This window comes from Crocuta crocuta, unplaced genomic scaffold, assembly GCF_008692635.1.
Source record: "Crocuta crocuta isolate KB4526 unplaced genomic scaffold, BGI_CrCroc_1.0 scaffold25, whole genome shotgun sequence".
Classification (NCBI taxonomy): domain Eukaryota; kingdom Metazoa; phylum Chordata; class Mammalia; order Carnivora; family Hyaenidae; genus Crocuta; species Crocuta crocuta.
The window spans coordinates 12,387,849-12,410,369 of NW_027532015.1; the positions used below are offsets into that span (position 1 = coordinate 12,387,849).

Genomic DNA, 22,521 nt, shown 5'->3' on the forward strand with positions numbered 1-22,521 from the left:
GAACAGATGTCATTGAATTAATACATGAAAAATGAGGCAAACAATTACTGATTTCAAATATTATTCTTCCCTCTTATAAAAGTGGTTGTTTTTTTCTTCTTTCTAAAAATGGGGTGATTTCAAACATATTTATTTGTTACCCTTATACAAGGGCCCAGTGAAGCCTTCCAGAATTACTCCCAGTTTAGCACCTGTGCAGCCGAAGTGAGGGCTACCATACCTTTTAAATCTACTGCCTTGTGAAGACAAACCCAAAGTTCTCTCACCTGCAAACAAAGTACCCATCCACTGATCTCATTTGGAGGACTAGGGAGAGGAAACCCAGACTGAATATTCTCAGTTAGCCATTGACTATGTGAACTTATTACACAGATTTAAATTCTCTGGGGCTCCATTTCTCTCTAAAATGAGTACAACAGTCCATGCAACTTAACAAACATAGACTATTGTGAATACAACCAAAGACATAGCCTTTGCTCTAAACTCTAGACGTTTGTGGTTGTTGAGTTTTCACTTTTAGGTTTATGGGAAATGTAACCATAGCTCTAAACTTGATTTTAAGATAGGATCTAAATTTTCAATCAAGTGTATCTGAACCCCTTGGCATGGTATCCATCACCAGGAGAGGGCGCGATGGTGGAGGATTCCATTTGTTGAGCACCAACAAATGTAAACAGTGTTGTTCTACTGAATTCCATAAAACAAAGTGCTTGGTTAATTTTCATTTGGCTGTCCCTGAAGGCTTAGCAATGCCAACTTGAGCTTACATGAAGTCATTACCACAATGCTAAAGGCTGCCATTAAAAAAAAGATATTCCTTAAAAAAAATTACTTAAAATAGTACCTATCTTCAAAGGTATTTCATGTTCAGCACGTAAGATATCCCAACTATGGTCAGTTAACATGAAAATAACACAAGCTCCAAACAGCTTTTTCTTCTTCCAAAATTGAACGCTTTACTAGAGAAACAGCCTGCATAATTAGCAATCTAATTGCTAAAATTAAGTAAAAACAATATAAACAAGATTTAAAGAAATGGAAACCATTACAAACAAATGAAACTCCTCTTCCATTAACCTTAATTCTTATCAGTCACTGTTGAGCTTTTCCTCTCTACCAGTGAGAACCGTATTTCTCTTACAATTGCTAAGGAATTTTGTTGACATAACTTACCCCAGTAGAAACCACAATATCCCGAGTCCTTGAGTCTTTATATAAAACGTACGCCTACGATGTCTGTAGTAAATAAGTGGTCAGACAGGCCTTTGAATCCACTGGCAGACTGGACACAGTTTCCTCACCCACATTTCTACATCTTATCCCATGTTCCAATATTTTTGTGGATTCCAATCCACTGGCTGAGAATGAGATTTGAAATGAAAGGAACAATGAGATTTAAGAGATAAAATATACCAGACCACAGTGCATAAACTCGGCAAGAAGTTTTTCTTTATAATAAAGAAGCACATGATCAAGTCTTTTCATTATGAAAGTTGGTATAGGCCTGGGAACCAAAGCAAAAGCTGTAGAACAGGATTATCTACTTACTCAATAGAATTCCCTATAGCCAGAATAATTTTACACTATTCTTATGGAACCAACCTTGTTATTTTATTGCACAGGTCGGTGACATGCGACACACCACCATCAAACAGCTTTGTAAATTCGAAGTTTTCCTCAGCTGCCAACAGGGATTGTGAGATGGCTACCTGAGCAGTGAGCAAAGCCCCAGAAGGTCCTCCCTATTATCTCTGCTGATCAAACAACCCCAAACTCGAAAACCTTGAACCCCAAATAAAGTGACACACCGAAGAGAGATACAATGTTAGTTTCTGAAATTTTATTGTTTTTAATACATACATATCACAAACAGAAACCTTCAAACACCACACACGATTCCATAACCAAATGTTTCAGGTTTATCAACATTCTCGAACTATTTACACCTTCTTCCCTCAACAAAAGTGCAATCCAAGACATCTTGACAAGAAGTGTTTACTGACGAGAATATATTTTTGAGCTGGTTTTAATGATGCCCATCCGTGATTCTTCCTTTCAATTAACCTGGAATAATAACAAAGTCAACAGGACACAGAGATGAGCTGGGTTAGGCAGCATCCTATGAAAGGAACAAAAACACTGAACAGGGGCGCTTACTCCTCAAGTCCTCCCCAAACCTCCGACGAAAATTGCTCTAGCGCTGCAACCAGGAGACAAGAGGGGAGAGCCACGTGGAGGTCCTGACCCGGGAAAGCAGGACAGGCTGTACGTGAAGCGTTGGGTCTTATGGGACAAGACATAAGACTGCAGCAAGTCAGGTCTCACGGTCTGAGAAGTTATGCATCAGCCTATCTGTTAGTTCTAGTATTTCAACACCGAATAATATTCTTCCTTAAGATGAGTCCATTTCCCCCCAAACAGATATGAAAATACTTTTTACTCTGAAAATAAGCTTCTTTTGCAAAAACGGGAAAGCAAAGCCCAGGGAGTGCTCTTTCTCAGAGTGGAATAATTTATCCCACTCCGCAATGGCATGGCCAAGGTCTAGTTTTTAATCAAGCAGCTGATAAACTCAGTATTATCTATTACTTGCTTTCAGATGCAACCAGAAGAGAGTGGAGAACTGAGTCAGCCTGAAGAGGAAGTAATAAAACCATCAGAAAGAGTTTCTCACTAGAATGAAGCAGTTAAAATGTTATTTGTTCCAAGTATAGAACACTTAAACTAAATGACAAAAACAAAAGTGAGCACAGACGAAAAATCACTTTGAAATTACTAATCAGTGGAAGTGGTTCATTTTACTGAGTGCTACGTGTATCAGAAAAAAAGAAAATGGATCTGTGGTGTGACTAATATCCTTTAACATCCAAACTACAACAAAAATAGTCCTCTTTTTTGACATACTCCAACTTCCACCAAGGAATTCGGAGCAAAGTACTTTGAGAAAGTGTGGCAAAAGTACCAAGGTCAGCAGATCTCCAAAATGAGATTTACTCTCCACATTGTTGCAAACTCAATTATATTTTATTCTCAAATAAGCCAGATTCTCTACTTTGGAGGAGAACGTGATGACTTCAAAGCAAAAGATACTCTCAGATGAGACCTGTGCCTCGACTTTTATATATCTGCAGCAGCCACAGAATCCTAACTTTGTCATCCAAATAAGGACCAAAAGCAAATTGCATCTAATTACAGGGAAAACTCCCCATCCTATTTTTCAGAGAGTAGAATACAAATATAAGGCAAAAACACTGAATGCATCAGACACTACACTCACAGTAGTTTCAGCCCAAGGACCTTGTGAATGTGTAAATGTGGAAGTTTTAAGATCCAGAACAACGATGTAAGCAGGTTTCTCTACAAAATTTTAGGTGGATTAAAAAATAGCATTACCAACATGTATTTTACTATTTGTTTTAAATTCAGAACTGAAATCCAAATGCTACTCTTAGGACAAGAGAAACCAATTTTTTTACTTGGATACATGAGAGAATCAACGGGGAACCAGTTAATTCACAATTACAGCTCTGTGTATTAAAGACAAATTTGCAAGGGCTATGTCTTATAGTCCTTTTACAGTCGCATCAAGTACCATCAGACCAATACCGATTTGCCGCTTCTTAAAGGCATTGAGCATTTCATTTCCCCCTACTGTGAAATATTTCTCAGATCATCAAACAGCAAACCAGATGCAGTAAACCGAATTACAATCATCCAAACTGAAAGATAAGGACATTAGTCAATATACTGGTTCTTTAATGCTCTGTTATTTCAAACAAAACATCAAATATTTCACACAGCAGAACTGAAACTTGTTTGCAATAATAGCTAAACGCTTCTGAGAGGGAAAACGGCTGTCTTTCTGAGAGGGGAAAAAAAGGTATAAACCAAATGAATAATACAAAATGTTCACATAACCCCAATTTGGTTACCCATGAAACGATTGTATTCTTAGCATTTTATTAGCATACATGTACTACTTGAAACTACCAAATCCATTTTTGAGAAATCAGACTCCAATTACAATTCTATATGGGTATGAGGTGTCAGTCTGTTTAAATCATCAAGTCTGTATTTAGGAAAGCCCAATGCTCTGACTAATTGAGGCACACAAATTATCATCTTTTTTCACTGATGGTGAAGTACTACCATGGAGGGCTTCAGAATGACCTCTTCTCAAGCATACTGTTTTACATTACAACACGTAATGTTCTGAAAAACGAAACACATTTTAAAAAGAAATATTACCATTACCTTTCCTCAAATCCCCAAAAGCAATTTTTTCCCTTTCCTTCCTAGGGTCAAACCTATGATTTAGGAAACTCAGCATTAAATGGGTAAAATGTGGCCATAAAAATTTTGTGGAAGGTAGAGCATGGTAATAATGGTGGCTCCGAAATTCACCAGTAAGGGTCTATGGCTGTGAGATTTACCTGTAAGAAGGATCTGACATTCAATGACATTTCGACAGTGCAGCCTACATAAATCGGCACCACCCGGATCACGTTATTCATGGATTCTCCTTCAGAGCTCATCTGACCAACCTCAAAGACACAATTCAAATGACAAGGTTCTTTCTGCCTGTTCTTGCCGTCTTAGAGTCACTGGGTATCGCTTCCAAATTCATTTAGCATTGTCTCTCCACTACAGGTTGGCTTACCCACAAATCTCTGCAACACCATTAGTTTTCATAGGTCTTACAATTTGGATATAATTTTCAGTAGGAAAACTGCTAAATCACAACAGTGATAGAAAGAGCACTCGTGTCTACTTTCAAATAGTCTGCAGGCCAGTGCGCGCTGCAAATCACTAAACCAAGACAGAGTAGGCCACTATCAGCTCTCCAGGTGCAGGCTTACAGTCACACATCACGTGTTTTTCCCAAGGCCAGGGAAGATCTAAAAGTGGGTCTTGAGACAGTTAACATCTTAACGAGAGTTTCCTTCCAACTCCTACCATGCTTGTCGTTTATAACCAGCTGATCCCTTTGCTAATTTCACCCTATCTCCCCCCCCCCACCTTCAAAGCTGCATGAGAGAGATACTGGCCCAGACTCACAGGGTTATCCATCTGGGCTCTGGCCATGACCACAGACTAACACTCAGGACTCAAGAGAGGGCCAGGGGCCAACCCCGTGTCAGTGACACATGTACACAAAGGAACTCTCCTTTAAATTAGAAAAGAAAGTAACGTCACAGATGTTTCCCTATAAAAGATATGTCATAAAGAAATAATGTCAATAAAATAGCTATTACTAAAGCAAAGCTTTCATCAATAAGCTTCGAGAACTTTGAAGGAGGAAAATGGCTTCACGAAATGGTAGTCCAGGTTCCCACAGTGCGGACACTGCTGGACATTGCTGTACTCGGAGAAGTACTGCATCCCGATGCGCACGTCTATCACAGGCTTCCCGCAGTGCTTACAGTTCAGGCGGGCCTGGGGGGGAAACACAGACGCGTGAGCCACGATGCCCTTCTGTCTCAGAGCAAGGTCAAAGTCACCCAAACCGCAACGCGACATTGCTATGTCAGAGAAATGGATCAAGAGTTTAGCGAAGCATCCCTTTTATTACCAAAAGCAGGTTATGCAAAGCCTAAGATATATATTCAAATACTCATCACCAGTCCGACACACTGACTCTTACATCTCTCTGGAGGTGCACACCGCTAGCAGTTCCACCTCCTGGTAGAAAGCAAGCTCCAAACTTGTACTGCCTGAACATCTCCACTAACACTCCCCAAACCACAGGAAACCCCCCTCCCCTGGACTGTAAAGAGTGGCTGAAGCCGACTTCCTTCATTCAAAGCCTCACGAAACTTGTGGGAACATGCTGAGTTTATTTTAAAACTTCATATACATCTCTCATTCTGCTCCTTACTACACTTGTTTTCTTTGATGCAAAAATAAAATGCCCCTAAAATACTCGAGGAAAATGAACAATCCAGGAAGAAGTGCTATGTTTATCCTGAGGCTTCTGGGAAACCACCGCACAGATCTTCATTCCTGCCTGGGCCTCTGATAGCACAAGACTAGAGTTGTTTCAGCAAAAGGTCCAAGAACTTAAGTGAATAACCAGAAATGATAAATACAACAGACTCTCAATTTAGATTCATTCTAAAAATGTAATAGAAAGTGTGGTCTCATTTTGTGCTCAACATACTCTGGTGAGGTATGTGGTAGTATGTAAATTTTAGATGAGGAAACTGAGGCACACAGTGAGAGTGCAACATGCCTAAGACCGCAGTTAGGAAGCAGGAAGGCTGAGAACTGAGCAAAGTGGTTTACTCCAGAGCCCCCATTCTTAGCCGTGACATGGACGACCTTTCTGGAGCCTAAGATAAATTCTCTTCTAGCTGATTAATCTTTCTGAACAACAAAAGCGAAATTCTGGGCAAACCTCTCTCTTTAAACACTCTCTTTCATCTGCCATTCCTTTCAAATAACTAACCATTGCTTATTTTTGGCTCCAAGTCTTCTTAGAAGACTTCCCTTGATTACTTAATAATGTCTAGCACTTGTACCTTCACAGTGAATAAACAGTTGACCCTTGAACAACACAGGTTGAACTACACAGGTCCAGTTATAAGCAGTTTTTTAAATAAATACACTTACAGTACTGTAAGTGTATTCTCTTTCCCTTATTACTTTCTTAATAATGTTATCTTTTCTCTACCTTGCTTCATCGTAAGAATACAGTATATAATACATATAATATATAAAACACGCCTTAATCAACTCTTTATGTTATCGTAAGGTTTTCGGTCAATAGGAGACTATTTGTAGTTACGTGTTTAGGGAGTCAAAAGTTATAAGCAGATTTCCAACTGTGCAGGGGACAGTGCCCTTAACCCCGATGTTGTTCAAGAGTGAACTATAGTTAACTGATATATTTTTTTTAAGCCAAAGAGTAATCAAACATATTTTCCATTTCCATAAAATAAAGGTCTGGGCTTACACTGTTTTAAGGAAGAAATACCTAGTGAGTACCCATAGGCTGGGTATGCAGGATGCCATTCTGCTTCCTCCCTAAGGATCAGAAAATAATCCCAGTGCCTTCCAGTCTGTAGAAAGAACACCAGACTGACTATGACCCGTTTGTAAAGACCTGAGTAAAAGGACTTCTACTCTGTGTGTGGAAAGTGAGGAGGCTAAACAAGATCTCCCAGGTCCTTTGCAGCACCAACATTCTATGGGGTACAGGCCCCAAATTCTTTATTTCCTTAATTCTTTAAAAGAGAACCCTCTCTCATCTGAGTAAAGAGAGAGGAGCCACCCGCTCCTGTTTCTCCCGTCTCAAAGGCCTGCATCACAGCCCAGTGAGTGTTACAAAACGCTACAGTGCAGAACGAAAAGGCTAGGAGATCTCATTTTCAAGCCTAATGGAATTTTAAGATGGAAATGTGGTCAATGTATCAGAATAGCATAAGAGTGATCAGTCCTATCCGGAATTAAGTGACAGGCCATGCATGGCCATTTAGGTCTCTCATGACCGTACTTCTCTTTTGAGAATACTAGGAGAGACACAGTATGGCTGAAATACCCACTCTGCAAACCTTTCCATTCAACTGGCACAGGCTGCCACTGGGCACTCGCTTTATAAAATCAAGCCATCACGCTAAAGATACAAAACTATGTCATCGCCAATAAAGTGTTTGTTAGTTATTTATATTAAAAGCCAGGGTTGGCCACCATAGAGTTAAGGAAAATTCTCCCCTACCCACGAATATCAAGGAATCCTAAAACGAGGCTTTCTTTTCTCCAAGCACTTGGAAATAAACCAAGATACTTCTAAGAAATTTCTCTGGTCTCTGGTGTTTCCATGTACTTATTAGTGTGTTGTTGGAAGCTACCGCTTCTCTTTCTCCTGATGGTGGCTAAGTTTTGGAAAATGCCTTCTCTTACCAGTGATTTACGGATTACAAATCTTTTATGTCAACCTCACTGTACAAAGCAGGCAGCTTCTGGGTAACTACACTATCCCACAGAAGGAAAGGAAAAAGAAAATCCTATCTATTAAAGAATGTAAAAGTTTCTTCTTCCTTTTAAATAGTAACTTTTTCTTTTTTCTTCATTTTCTTTAATGTTTGTTTATTTTTGAGAGAGAGAGAGAGAGAGAGAGGGAGGGAGACAGAGCATGAGCAGGGAAAGGGCAGAGAGAGAGAGAGAGAGGGAGACACAAAATCCAAAGCAGGTTCCAGGCTCTGAGCTGTTAGCACAGAGCCTGACGTGGGGTTTGAACTCATGGACTGTGAGATCATGACCTGAGCTGAAGCTTAACTGACTGAGCCACACAGGCGCCCCTATATAATAACTTTTTTCTTACCAGAACCTAAGTATATGTTAATCATACAAACACAAGAAAATACAGCAAAAAGAAAACTTAAGAAACCACTTAGCACCCCAGCATCCAGAAACAACCTCTGGTTAAAGGTCAGCAGCTCCCTGTCCATATTCACTTTTACAAATGGAAGCATACTATTATGCTGTTCTATAAACTACCTTTTTGACTTGAAACTACAACTCTTCTCCATGGATTACACATCAGTCTACATCCCCCTGCGAAGGGCTGCAGAGTATTCCAGCAACAGCTCCCTCACACTGTGGTACATCCACCTTCATGTCTGGACTCTGGGGAAGTCTCGGGATTGCTTGCAATCTTCCTCGTCCTCTCCCACACTAACCGCAGTGCCGCCTCTAACTCCCTGCACTCACTGTGGCCAGAAGCCTGCGATCATGCGCAGCTCGCTCTGTGGGGCCAATACCAACCTGACAGCAAGGAGAGGCGGCCAGGATGTCGTAGGTGTACATGGTACCCAGCTGGTGCCAGCTGCCGTCCCACCGCGACTTACACTTGATGCAGATGATCTTGTGAACCCCCTCCAGGCAGTCCACACACACGGCGTACAGGTGCATGAGCCTCCCTGTGCACAGAAGACATAATGCTGAGAGGGGCCGTTAGAGGAGATACAGAAAATGGGTTACCTACCAATTATACAAAAACACGTTACCATGCAGATAAAATACAAAGCAAAATAGGTCATGTTTATCACATATCCCCAAACTGTCCTTTTAGAAAAATGATGAATACTAACGATTATCAATGGGACATATGTACTTGAAGTTCTATTTTAGTAAATATTGCCTCAATTCACTTTTCTAAAAAGAACTGACAGGTTTACAATATGGGCATCCAAACTCAAAGGATCAAGCCACAGATGCAAAAAACCACCCAGTGATCAGAGGACTTTCTGCTCAGAAGTCTGTGTATGGCGTGGGGACTGAACCAGCAACTTTAGTCTGCAGTCAAGGGCTTTCGTCCACTGACAAGTCCCATCATAAAAAAGGCAAGTCTGTCTTGGTATTGGTGGCCCAGAATTAAACCACAGTTACGATTACTACGTTAACTGTCTTTGTCTCCAAAACTGCTCAGCCATCACCATATTTAATTTAGGAACCAGAATTATATCTTACTTGTAAGTGGTTATTTAAAAGGATGTCAATGATTTGTTACTTACTGGGCTCTTAAAAGACACAACCCCATTCCTCCATTGCCTTTTAATATCTAGTACTTGAGAAAGAAGTCACCACCCTTGTTTACACAGAAGGATTAGGATTCGAATCATTGGGAAAGACTGGGAATGTCCAGCGTCAGCCTAGACAGTGTAAAATAGCAACACTGTTGCTCTCACAGGACGCTCTGCTGTGCCGAAAGCTACCGTAAGAGGTACAGTAATCCTCCAAAATGTGCTGTACCCTGCCATCCACCAGTCAGCCCATGGCTCTGCACCTGTCAGTGGTTAGGGCCAGCCTGCTCCTTACCCACTGGGGTACTTACAGTACTGTACATTTACATTGCATTTGCTTACAAGGCTCTCTTTCCTCTGGGAGGGTAGGAACATGTTTTAACACACACACACACACACACACACACACACACACACACACACACACACNTGGGAGGGTAGAACATGTTTTAACACACACACACACACACACACACACACACTGTTCTCAGGACTAATTTTCACCTTTCTCTGCCCATTCCCTTCAGATGTGGTGCTGGGCTCTGCCAATACTTTTCCTTTACTTTCTCTTTTTTCCCTATTCAAGAGTTCTTCCAGTCTTAAGATCTGAACCACCACTGTTCTAAAAGAAGCTCCCCTAATGCTTATTTCTAATGGCACTTGCTACAGAGACCTCACCACCATAGAGTCCCAACACCCCTTCAAACCAAATACACACCAATGCCCTCATCTTCTTCCCCCTAAGACAAGTCCCTTTCCCAATGTTCCCCACTCCTATCCAAGACAGCATCATTTATCTGGTCTAGAGTTGAAGTAAGCCAACAAGGATGCATTTTCTTCCCTGTAGGCTCCGTGTCTAGAACAATGTCTGCAATGTAGAAAGCACTACATACTGGTTGTTGGTTAAATGGATGAGATATAGTCATAACCAAAGATATTATAACCCTGGAGGCCTCTAAGGCGAAAAGAAAAAAAGGGAGTGGGGGGGGGGTGGAAGGTGACAAGAGTTTCTTGTAATACTGCCCATCTCTGCTCTAGAGCACTGAGAATAAAAAGGTCCCACATTCCTTGCCCACGTGGAGTGGCCTGACAAGATTTCATGATATCAATTTAAGTATCCAAGATCACTGGAAAATACTTCATTGCCAGTCTCCCTCCTAGATTTACCACTGGGAAATCTCAAACATTCAAAGACGGCCAGTGGGCTGCCAGGAAGGGCGGGAGAAGGGACAGACACAGAGGTGAGGTGTTAGTGGCAATGACCATGATGACAGAGCCGACAGGGAACCATTACTGAGTGTCCACCAAGGGTCTGGCACGTGCTCTAAGGAAGCCCCGTGAATCATTTCACTTAACCCTCAAAGCAACACCATGAAGCAGGCTGTACTGTTATTCCCACTCCAAACTGGAGGGACTGAAGTTCAGTGAGCTGACTTAACTTACCCAGGCTGGTGAAAGTAGTAAGTAGCAAAGTCCAGACTTAAATTAAGGTCTGTCCCACTCTCAACCTCCAGGAAAGCTCCAGGGAACACCGGGCCTAGAACTTCTTGATTTGTTTCAGTTACTATTACACGTTGTCCTAAATACAGAGATTTTTACATTTCTAAACCGTAGGGCTGTGAGTTCAAACAAAAAGTAGACTCCTAAAAGAACAGTCACCTGTGGTTCCAAGTGGTAAAAAAGCACAGCGAGAACTTCCTAATCAGATCAATCTTAATAAATTATTCAAACCAAACCAAACCAAACCAAACCAAACCATCTTCTCTTCTCAGAGGAAGAGTCAGAGAACAGAGGCTGGAGATGGGAGGCTGCGGCGGGCAGCGATGGGTAAAGGGCAAGCTGGGGAACAACAATCCACATGGCCCACCCCTGGAAATAACCAGTTGTTCCGGCAGCATATAATAAACTGCAGCCTGGATTCCTGTGGCCTGGACCACGGCCTTTCCATTGTAGTTGGAAATGCTTTTAAGCCATACGTGGGTGGGACTCTGTGACAGAAGAAATGATTGCCACTAGCTAGCAATAAAAAAAAAAGAGTGGATGGACTTGTATGACATGTGGCAACAAAAACAATGACACAACATCAAGGCCTCACCTGTGACACAGACTGGGTCTGGTCCTAATCTTCAGATTTTATCAGCAGTCAAACTTCTTAAGACCTTTGTAGTATGTGCCTAACTAACACATCCATTAGCTGTTTGTGGATATATACGTACTTATGTGTATTAAGTGTACACACACACACACACACACACACACACACACACAGTTCTCAGGACTATCTAATTTTCACCTTTCTCCACCCATTCTCTGATAGGCACCCTTCAGACATGGTGCTGGGCTCCGCCACACACTCTTTCTCTACTTTCTCTTTTCTCCCTATTCAAGAGTTCTTCCAATCTTAAGATCTGAACCACCACTGTTATTAAAAAAAAAAAAAAAGCTCCCCAAATGCTTATTTCTAATAGTACTTGCAGGGGCGCCTGGGTGGCTCAGTCGGTTAAGCATCTGACTTTGGTTCAGGTCATGATCTCAAGGTTTGTGGGTTTGAGCCCCGTGTCGGGCTCTGTGCTGAAAGATCAGACCCTGGAGCATGCTTTGGATTCACTGTCTCCCTCGCTCCTTGCCCCTCCCCCACCTACACTGCGTGTCTCTCTCTCCCTCTCTCTCTCAAAAATAAACATTTAAAAAAAGAGCTCCTGGAAATTATAATTTATATATTTACAGAACAGAAAATCTTAAACTCAGTAAAAATACTGGAATATAAAGTTAAAGAAATCTTCCAGAAGACAAGATAAAGAGATAAACAATAGGCTCAATACATATATAATAGAAGATCCCTCCATCTCAAAAAAAGGGGGGGGGGGATCAATTTTAAGAGGTACAATACCTGACTAACAGTTGCATAGTTTTTTTTTTTTTGAGTGAAAGAAAAAATCTTCAGAGAAATAAATTAGAAGACCATTCGCCCAAACTGAAGACCATAAGTTTACAGTCGAAAACCCAAGAGACTATCTTTTCCCATTCTGTCAGTTGCCTATTAGTTTTATTGATTGTTTCCTTTGTGTGCAGAAGCTTTTTAACTTGATGAGGTCCCAACCAACAGAATGGGAAAACATAGTTGCAAATGACATATCGGATAAAGGGCTAGTATCCAAAATCTATAAGGAACTCATGAAACTCAACACCTGAAAAACAAATAATCCAGTGATGAAATGGGCAGAAGACATGAACAGACACTTCTCCAAAGACATCTAAATGGCCAACAGACACATGAAACGATGCTCAGCATCCCTCATCATCAGGGAAATACAAATCAAAACCATACTGAGATACCACCTCACGCCAGTCAGAGTGGCTAAAATGAACAAATCAGGAGACTCTAGATGCTGGTGAGGATATGGAGAAACGGGCACCTTCCTACACTGTTGGTGGGAATGTAAACTGGTGCAGCCCCTCTGGAAACCTGGAGATTCCTCAAAAATTTAACAATAGAACTCCCCTATGACCCAGCAATAACACTGCTAGGAATTTACCCAAGGGACACAGGAGTGCTGATGCATAGGGGCACATGTACCCCAATGTTCATAGCAGCACTCTCAACAATAGCCAGATCATGGAAAGAGCCTAAATGTCCATCAGCTGACGAACGGATCATGAAGATGTGGTTCATCTATACAATAGAATACTACATAGCAATGAGAAAGAATGAAATCTGGCCATTTGTAGCAATGTGGATGGAACTGGAGGGTGTTAGGCTGAGTGAAATAAGTCAGGCAGAGAAGGACAGATACCATATGTTTTCACTCATAAGTGGAACAGGAGAAACTTAACAGAGGACCATGGGGGAGGGGAAGGGGAAAATAACTAAGGAGAGGGAGAGAGGCAAACCATAAGAAATTCTTAAATACTGAGAACAAACTGAGGGTTGATGGGGGATGGGGGAGAGGAGAAGGGGGTGATGGGCATGGAGAAGGGCACTTGTTGGGATAAGCACTGGGTGTTATATGGAAACCAACTTGACAATAAACTATAAATTAAATTAAATTGAAATGAATGAATGAATGAGTAAGAAACCAAGCAAGCATGCTGCACAGTGAAGGAGGTGGGGGGGTGGGGCCAAGTCATGGTGAAACTTCAGAACACTAGAGATAAAGAGGAAATCTTAAAACCTTCAGGGGATAGGAGGGGAGAACAAAGGGACAGGAATAAGAATAACATTTGACTTCTCAACAGTGACACTGGAAGACAGGAGACAGTGAAGAAAGGCCTTCAGCATCCTAAGGGGAAAATATTTATAACTTGGAAATATTTATAACTTCATACCCAGTCAAACAGCAATCAAGTATGAAGACAGAATCAAGATCTTATCACACTTGCAAGGTCTGAAAATACCTATTCCCACGCCTGCTTTCTCAGAAAGCTCCTGGGAATGTTTCTTAACAAACTGGGGGAATAAAGCAAGAAAAAAGGAAATATGGGATCTAGGAAACAGAAGACAACGAAAAGAAAAGCAATTACAGAATTCCTGGAAGGGCAGCTATGTGGTACAGCCGGTAATGAGCGCACCAGGACGGACAGGGGCAGGGAGACATAAGGCTCCATGAAGGGGATTTCTGCAAAAAGAAATTCATAAAATGTATGAGAGGTATATGCAAACGCTTCTGAAAGCTTTGTGAGAGCTGCTGGAGAGTGAGAACAACCAGCCGCTGTTTCCGAAAAGACTAAGCCAATGAAATTGTGAAGCAGCTATTACCTTGAAGGAAAACAAAAGATGTCCTAGAATATACTGTATTCTATACAGGAAATGCACCTACACTTCTTGCTCAACACTAAATATTTACATAATCTTAACAATAAAACATAAAGGATTTAACCAAGAACTGTAATAGATTATCCTGATAGAAAGCGGAAGACTTAAGTCATTGACCTCAAAAGTAAGTCAACAGACAGTATCTAAATTTGGATATGAAGATAGCAGTTTTTTAAATGATGATGGTAAAAACCTGACAATCAGTTACAGTTGAAAAGTGCTCATCTCTGGGAAATGAAACAGCAGGCGTTGATGGGAAGAAGGCAGGTAGGGATATATCGTTTCTACTACAGGCTTTTTTAGCACACTTTTTTTAGTTTATTGTTGTTTCTTTTTTTAAGTTTATTTATTTACTTGGAGAGAGAGAGAGAGAGAGCGTGTACAGGAGAAGCAGAAAGCAGAATCCCAAGCAGGCTCTGCATGGTCACAGGCACCCCCTTTTTTATCACACTTTTAAAGTTACAAATGTGTTATACATCATGTATCTCACCTACATATAAATTCAGTAATTTAGGGCGCCTGAGTGGCTCAGTGGGGTATTGATCTCATACCACATTGCTGGTGTGGAGTCTGCTTGGGATATTTTCTCCCTCTCCCTCTCCCTCTCTCTCTCTCTCTCTCTGCCTCTCCGACCCCCTGCCCTCCACACACATCTATGTGCACTCACTCTCTCTGAAAACAAATAACTTCTTTTAAAAAATTCAGTAATTTTACACGAATTGATAGGTTTCTCACATACACTGACCAACCCCCATCATTTAAGTTATGGCTGAACTACCCCTACTTTCCTGATCGTCATCCCCGGCGCTAAGCTTCCCCCACTTCACCACCAGGGCGATGTCTCAGCTTTCAGTAAGTAACCCTCCATTTTCCATTTGCTGCTATCCAGAGAGCCTTACCTTCGGTAAACTTTAAGATTAATTCAATTAATCTAAAAACATGCTGGCCCTTTCTGACCCCTACTTTCCCTTACTCCATCATCTTTACAAGGATCACACAGAATACACAGCATGCTGGGCACATTAACACAGGTTTCAAAGACAACCGATTTATACCAAGTGACATAATTATGCAATTCCGACTCTAAATTCCCTCCCAGTTACGAAAAACTATACACCAGGAATCCTCCCTTCAAATTACAGCAGAACAAACATAGAATTACCCACCAGGACAACTGTAGTTGGTCCAGTGACATCAGGGTAGAGGGGAAAAAAAAAAAAACCCAACCCCACCTCCACCACTCAATGGGCAAAGATGAAACACTCAAACATCACCTAACACCTGACTAAAAAACCAGGGAAGCACCAACAGTTAAAATCAAGCCGGACCGGGGCCATCCCATTACGTTTGCTGTTCAGCTTGTAACACAGAAAGCAGGCAAGGTGAACGAACACCTGTACCTTGAAGATGACACGGAACGTCATACTCGATCTCATCGTGTCTCGACGGGCTCAAGAACAGAGTTCCGTCCACCAGAGGGAACTGTTCGAACACCGGGAGCGCCCGGTGGCACAGAGCGCAGTTGACGACGTTCCTGTGGCTGGCGCTGAGGGCCGCCAGGATGAACTTCCGCAGGTCCTCGCCCTGGCCCATCTGGGCGTCGTCTTCCATCCGCACGTGGAAAGTGTTCAATTTATGCCTGGGGATGTGAGTGAGCAGCTCGGACAGGTCCAGCCGCCGCAGGAACTGCACGGGCGCGTCGAAGTGGCCGCCCCGGTGCACGGATAAGCCAGCCGGACTGTACTCGAAGTGCGTGTTCCGGAACACGTGGCCCCCGGCCATGGCCTTTTTGTGCGGCTCCAGATGGATGGCGTTCTTTAAGAATTCCCCGAGGTACCTGGAGGAGCGGGGGCCGCTGAAGTGGGCGGGGGAGAGGATGGAGTAGCCGGTGGGCGGGGACTGGCCCGGGGAGCCGCCGGGAGACCGGGCCCCGTAGGCCGAGGCGCCCACCGCCTTCTCCTGGGAGTTCTGCCGGTCCATGGAGTGCCGCCGGGGGAGGTCATGGCTCAGGCCCTTCTGGGGCTTGTTGGGCGGCCTGCACTTTTTGGCCTCGTCCCCTGCTTCGCCCGGGGGCCTCCCTGTGTTCTTCTCCGACCCAGACTTCTTCTTTTTCTCATCCTGCATCCGCTTCACCTGGTACCAGTCTGTGTCCTTCTTTAAGTGGCCCTGCCCGCAGCGGCAGGAGCAGAAGCGGAAGGCCAGGTCGTAGCCCTTCTTTGTCCACATGTTCTGGCGGCACTGCTTCTCGTTCCAGCTGCGGGCCCGGCCGATGCAGTTGAACTGGACGAGGATGCTGCTCTCCCACTCGTAGAAGCACTGCAGGTGCATCCAGGTGCTGCAGGGGCAGTGCTCGTTGTTGCACACCACCTTCTGGTAGTCGTCCTTGTCCAGGTCCACCGGCCTGCCGAAGCTGCAGATCAGGGGCGTGGCACAGGGGGCTTCTGGGGGGGGGGAGAGAGAGAGAGAGGGAGAGGTTCAGCACGCAGGAGCCGGGATCCCAGCGGGAACCTGGTCAGAGAGCAAAGCTACCGTCCCCACATTAGCCCATTCATGCCAACAGGGCAATTTTCTGGTGCCGAGACTCCCACCGCTGCAGTAACACGAGACAGGATTAGAAGACATGTGCTACTCTCTTCTGGTATTTTGTTGGGCCAAGGGAATTTATTTTCAGGTATTTGTTATCTGCGGAAAAACACACCACTAAGCTTCAAAAAGTCCAAATCCTTCACAGTGCAATTAACCGCATGTCAGTACTTACAACAGTAGAGTGTAGCATGAGGTTTTCGTAAGATATGGGTATAATGACAGGCAGCTCCAAGGTTCTTTTAAAAAAGGAATCACTCCAATGAACTAGGAAGTAATCTAATGAAGCCACTTAGCCAACGAGTTCAGATGACCACTCCAAAAGGGCCCGCAGAGCCCTTTATCACTAACTTTAGGTTATCCTGAATACCACAGACAAGCTAGAAAGCAGACTTACCTCTCCCCAACTCTCCTAGAATGGTCTGATACCTAAGGGAAGAATGCTTGGTCAAACTAATTGTTGGTCTACACAGAATCACACTGCCAGGTCATGAAGGAGAAAACCAGAACTCTCCTCAAGCTATCAAGACAGAAAGCAGGAACGCCAAGATATTTCTACCCTATTTAACCACATGCCCCACCCGCATCCAAAAAGCCAATCAGGTTCCCCAAAAGGAGGGAAAACTTGGTGACACAGAGTAGAATCTATTTCCTAAGAAGTAAATAGGATTTAGAGAGACGGGAATCCCACTGGGTTCTGGTTATTTCAACATCTGTAACATTTTCAAAAGGCCCTTCTGGAAAGCAGTAATACTGCTAGTCAGGAAGCTGGGCTTGATCAGGGAGGTTCTACGTGCCAAGCTTAGTTTCAACTTTGTCTTTTGTAGCTGAGAACCCTCAGAGTTCTGTTTTAGAAACCTTACCCTGGTGGCAGTGTGGGACATGAGGCGGGGAAGACAGGGGGCACTCGTCTGGATGAAAGATGAGTGTCTGTGCCACAGGCACAGCAGCAGAGTAAGATGGTGCTCGCTGTTAGGGATGAGCCAACTCTGGTGGACAGCGAACATGAGAGGGGCAGGTTTGGACGAAGACAACTTGGGGCGGGCCTCACTCTAGACCTGCTGAATGAGAAGCCTGTGTACCAGAGGTGGAGAAAGACAAGCCTGGAGCTAAGAAGACCTGGAGCCCAAATACAGATGTGCAGCCACACACCCAGAGGTGCAGGATAAATCCCTGGACTGAGGAGTTAGCCCAGCAGGAATGTGAGGAGAAGAAAAGAATCCTGAGAAGCAATATTAAAAGGCTGAGAAGACTCCTCCACAGAGGCTGGTAAGGAATGAACTGAGAATTCACTGAAAGACAAGTCAGAAGCGAATTATATCAAGGCAGTTGGAAATTTGTAAGAACAGAGAACGAAGAAATGCACCCAGAGATCACCAGGTCTCCACCTCTGCACTACTGACACTTGGGGCTGGGTACTTCTTTGTTGTACACAGCGGCCTGTGTACTACAGACGTCAGGAGCATTTCTGCAAGATGCCAGCAATACCACCTTCCTCAACTGTGACACCCAAAAATGTCTTCAGACATTGCCAGCTATCCCCTGGGTGGGGAGAGGGAGCAAAACTGCCTGCCCTCACTGGAAAGTACTGGGTATGTTAAAGACTGAAAAGTCCTCACCAGAATGATCAGTGAGCCAGTCAGTGACACCTTAGTAAGAACAGTTCCAGTGGAATGACAGGAGACAGATCAGAGGTGGATGGTGAAGAGTAGATGGTGAGGTAAAAAAGTAGTAGTACAGATGACCTTCCAGAAAACTCTTCCCAGAAGTACAACTGTGGAAGAAAGGAAAAAGAATGGGAAGAGGCCAGTAAGACCGGAGACCGGCACATGTTTATCTACTCAGGGAACGAACGCCAAAATTTTAGGATAGCTTGAAGAGTAGGAGAGGCAATGAGCTCTGCAACTGCATTACTCAAAGCCCTTCCCAACCTCACCCCTGCCCACTGGATCACAAATAACGCTCCACCAGCACAGGTGATGGCACCCACAAAGCCTATGGTACTCATAGGTTACAATCATTCCCTTCAGTGTGGGACTCCAGAGCATCAGTCAAAGGCCCTAAACCAACTGGTCTACCTCCATTCCTTTGATCACTGTGGCTCTCCCACCTACCACCAAGGAGCCCACAATCCTTAATCTTCCTTTGTCCAAATCCCACTAGCCTCGTGTAGCAATTCACAGCATGGACTCTCAACCAGACTGCCCGAGCCAGAATCCCAGCAGTGCCACTGCTGAGCTGTGTGTTCTCGGACGAGTCACTTCTCTTTATCTTAATTCCCTGTACAATGCAGGGAACAACTGAATGTACTTTATATGGTTCTTTTAAGGACAAAATATACCAACACATAAGTGGTACTTAGAGCGGGGCCTGGCACGTAGGACACCTTCTGCCCTGGCTCCCATCCTTCAAGGCCCACCTCTAGACACTGATTTCACCAGAACCGCCCCCTCCCAACCATAGTCTGGTCTGAACCTTGAGTCCCCACTGTGGTCCCACCAGGTGATGACTTCAGAGAGAGGATGCCTCTTACTTATCTTTGTGCTCCTTACACCCCTGGGCCTAGGTCCTGCACACATCCTGTGCTAATGAAGCTGAACTAAAATGACACTGGCAAAAGAAACCCAACATGACAAGCTGAGCAGAAGAGAGCAAGCTGAAATCCTACGCAGAGAGAAAGGCCTATGCGTACTGAAGCACACTGAAATGAAGTAGAAAAATGGTCTGTAAACTGAGTAAAATTAACTGCAGTCATCTGGGCTGTGACCTTTAGTCTCCTTTAAAATGTTAATTAGTCAATTAAACCAAGTTCAGTTGCTTTTATCTTCACTCCTACAGAGAAGCAGCCTTGGAGAGAATATCTCTGAAACGTAATGGCAGTAGCCAAAGTGCTATCAACCCAGGACTAAAGAAATCAAAGAATGGCCTAACTATACCTTGGCATTCACAACATCCAAAATTTTACATCTTAAATGCTGAGTTGGCTTGGTATTTCTTTTTTTAAAGTATTTTCACATTAAAGAAGGTAGATTAAAAGGGGGAAAGTCCTATTTATATCTTTGTCAAAAAGCTGCAAATCCATCACGGAAGCAATTTTGAGCATTTCCTATGTGCTGGGTCTTCGGAGCTGCAAGAATCAGCAACTCGTGCGAGGTGCTCTGACAGAAGCGTGTGTGGCTCCAAGCAGGCCAGACAGCTCCAGGCCCTTCTCCGTCACGGCCACCCCGACCACAGCCATGCTCACATGCAGTCTCCCCTCCACAGCTCTGCCACCAAGATCCCCCACTCCAACCTGCCAGCCTGCTCGTTTCCATCTTGGCCACTGATGTGGTCTTTGTAGCTAGGCCTCCAACACAAAGACGGGCTTGAGACCAAACATTACGTGCAACCACCACCTCAGCCTGTTACACACCTCCAGCCCGACGGCGAGGCTCCAAGGATCAGGGTGAGTAACAGGGTGAGACTCGGGTCCCACACGAGGACTCCTGACAAGGCTTCTCCCATCTCACCAGCCTTCTGATGAAGCCACAGAGGGCCGACATCTGCAGCCAGACATGACTGTCTTCTAGGCTTGGTTCAAACTTGCCCTCTCCCTCCCACTGTCCACACTGGAAAGGCAGCTGGGAATAACGCTCGAGGAGTTTGGGTGACTAGCTGTTTGATGTGGGGCAGTTTCCTGCTTCCTCGTCTGTAAAGAGAACAAAAATGCTTACCCTCATTCACAGGAAAGTGCATGTGGGAGTGCGCCAGGCAGCTCTGTAACAACCCTCCCCTGCTACCTCCACGGCCACAGGATACCTGTGTGTCTGGCTCCACAACTCAAGGCAAACTGCTTCAATATATTGCCTACTTTCTCCACCTAATGTCTTGGACACACAAAAGGGGTTCAGAAAGTAAGCAAAAGACAAATGAGGCCATGTCTCTTTTTCAATCTCCTAAGTCTTACGGTAACTAAAACAAACAGGGAAAGATTTTAGAACGCTAAGAAATAGCACAAACGGCTTTCAAATTGCACCCATAACAAATTACAGTATTACAGACATGCATTGGACTCCTTCCTGAAAGTGGTCTCTAAAGTTACAAAATTCCTAGCTCTTAAGAATTAGAGTTCCACAAAGGTGAAGGTACAGAATATAGACTGATGTGATACAACTAAACCTTTAATGGGAGAGAGGGAAGAAGGGAATCCCCTGTTCAGGAAGGGCCCGTGTCACGTACATTCCTCAGGACATCGGTCTAAAGCTGTGATAGTCTTACGGACAAGCAATGAGCGTTGCTCTTACACATGTATATAAAGCCTCCGGTGCATTTTTCCGCTTCATCATCAGCTCCTCAGGACTCAGTGGCAATTTCTCCTTGCCTGAGCGAAAATAATTAGGGATCCCTCATTCTGGGCAAAAATCTCAAGTAGTTTCAAGTCTCAACAATGAGCTAGGTAGGTGACATCACTTGGGCAAAAGTCTGTCACTGTCCCCACCCCTCCACCCGCGGCAGGTCTCTGTGCTCCCACACCTATTAGAAGGCAACGGTCTGACAGCAGTCATCTACGCAGGCTGCCCAACAAACCCAACAAACCCAAACCCCTCGACACACCCATTGACACTAACTGGAGCCCCATAAACCAGACAGACATTGCCACTGTCAGCTTTTTAACTGTAAAGTTGAATCCTTCACCCCTCTTAAAATAGTCGCCAAGCATCACAAGCAGGTGGGGAGCTCAGCGGGGTGGAGGGGAGGAGGGTTTTCTGAAGTCACAGGCTTTCCAGGCAAAATCTGAGGTAGGGACTTGGTCACAGGCATCCTTGTAAACCCACTACATGAAAATCACACTGTTTAATAAACGTCTTGCTGAAGGAAAGCACAGCCCTACTCTGTGGTGACGGAAGAGCTGAAGGACAGGGAAAGGGTGAGGGGTGAACCCTTTGGGAGCACTGTTCTCAACAGGCCTTCCAGTCTCATCCCGGAACTCCAAGTTCAGGGTACAGTGTGGCCCTCCCCCTCACTTCCACAAACTTCCCATCCCTTCCTCCGGTATGCAGTTACCACATACAAACCGCAGGGCTTCCGAACCACAATTTAACTACACATCTCTTTTCCATACAGTAATTCCTCTTACAAGGGAGCACATCCTGGGTTTTTGGAGCAAATTCCCCTCAGGGTATGAGGTTTCTGACAAGAGGAGCCTCCTCTCCCAGCTTCCTGAGAGGCCACAAAGATCGGTCAATGAGGACAGAGACTGTGGAGACAGCCAGCCTCGATCTGACTTTCCGCTCTGCAACTTACCAGTTTTAAGATCTCTGGCACATCACTTAACCTTCCTGGGCTTCTGTCTTCCCTATAGAATGGCACAAATAACAGTACCAATCTCGAAGGGGTGCTGTGAGGATTAAATGAGTTATTAAAGTAGTTCACAATAGTGCCCGGCACAGATTAACCACCATTTAAATTTAAGGAATTATTATTACAAGCCCTGTCACTTTATATTCTTTGCTACAAAAACCACAGGACTTTGAAAGTATTTAGTGCAAAGCTACAACCAGCTTGCTCCACACATAAGTAAGAACAAGAAATGCACTTCTTCCCCACGACAAAGCAGGTGGC

General features: G+C 44.0%; 1 protein-coding gene across 1 annotated transcript in view; it reads right to left on the reverse strand.

The window, feature by feature from the left end:
* Window positions 1-1,818: 1,818 nt before the first annotated feature.
* Window positions 1,819-22,521, reverse strand: part of HECA (hdc homolog, cell cycle regulator) — a 37,093-nt gene continuing 16,390 nt past the window's right edge. Inside the window, exons 4-8 of the mRNA XM_077776163.1 lie at window positions 21,178-21,280; window positions 20,430-20,485; window positions 15,738-16,778; window positions 8,767-8,921; window positions 1,819-5,436 (exon numbers count right to left, since the gene is read on the reverse strand). Coding sequence (XP_077632289.1) covers window positions 5,272-5,436; window positions 8,767-8,921; window positions 15,738-16,778; window positions 20,430-20,485; window positions 21,178-21,280 — 1,520 coding nt within the window. The 3' untranslated portion in view covers window positions 1,819-5,271. The remainder of the gene's footprint in view (window positions 5,437-8,766; window positions 8,922-15,737; window positions 16,779-20,429; window positions 20,486-21,177; window positions 21,281-22,521) is intronic.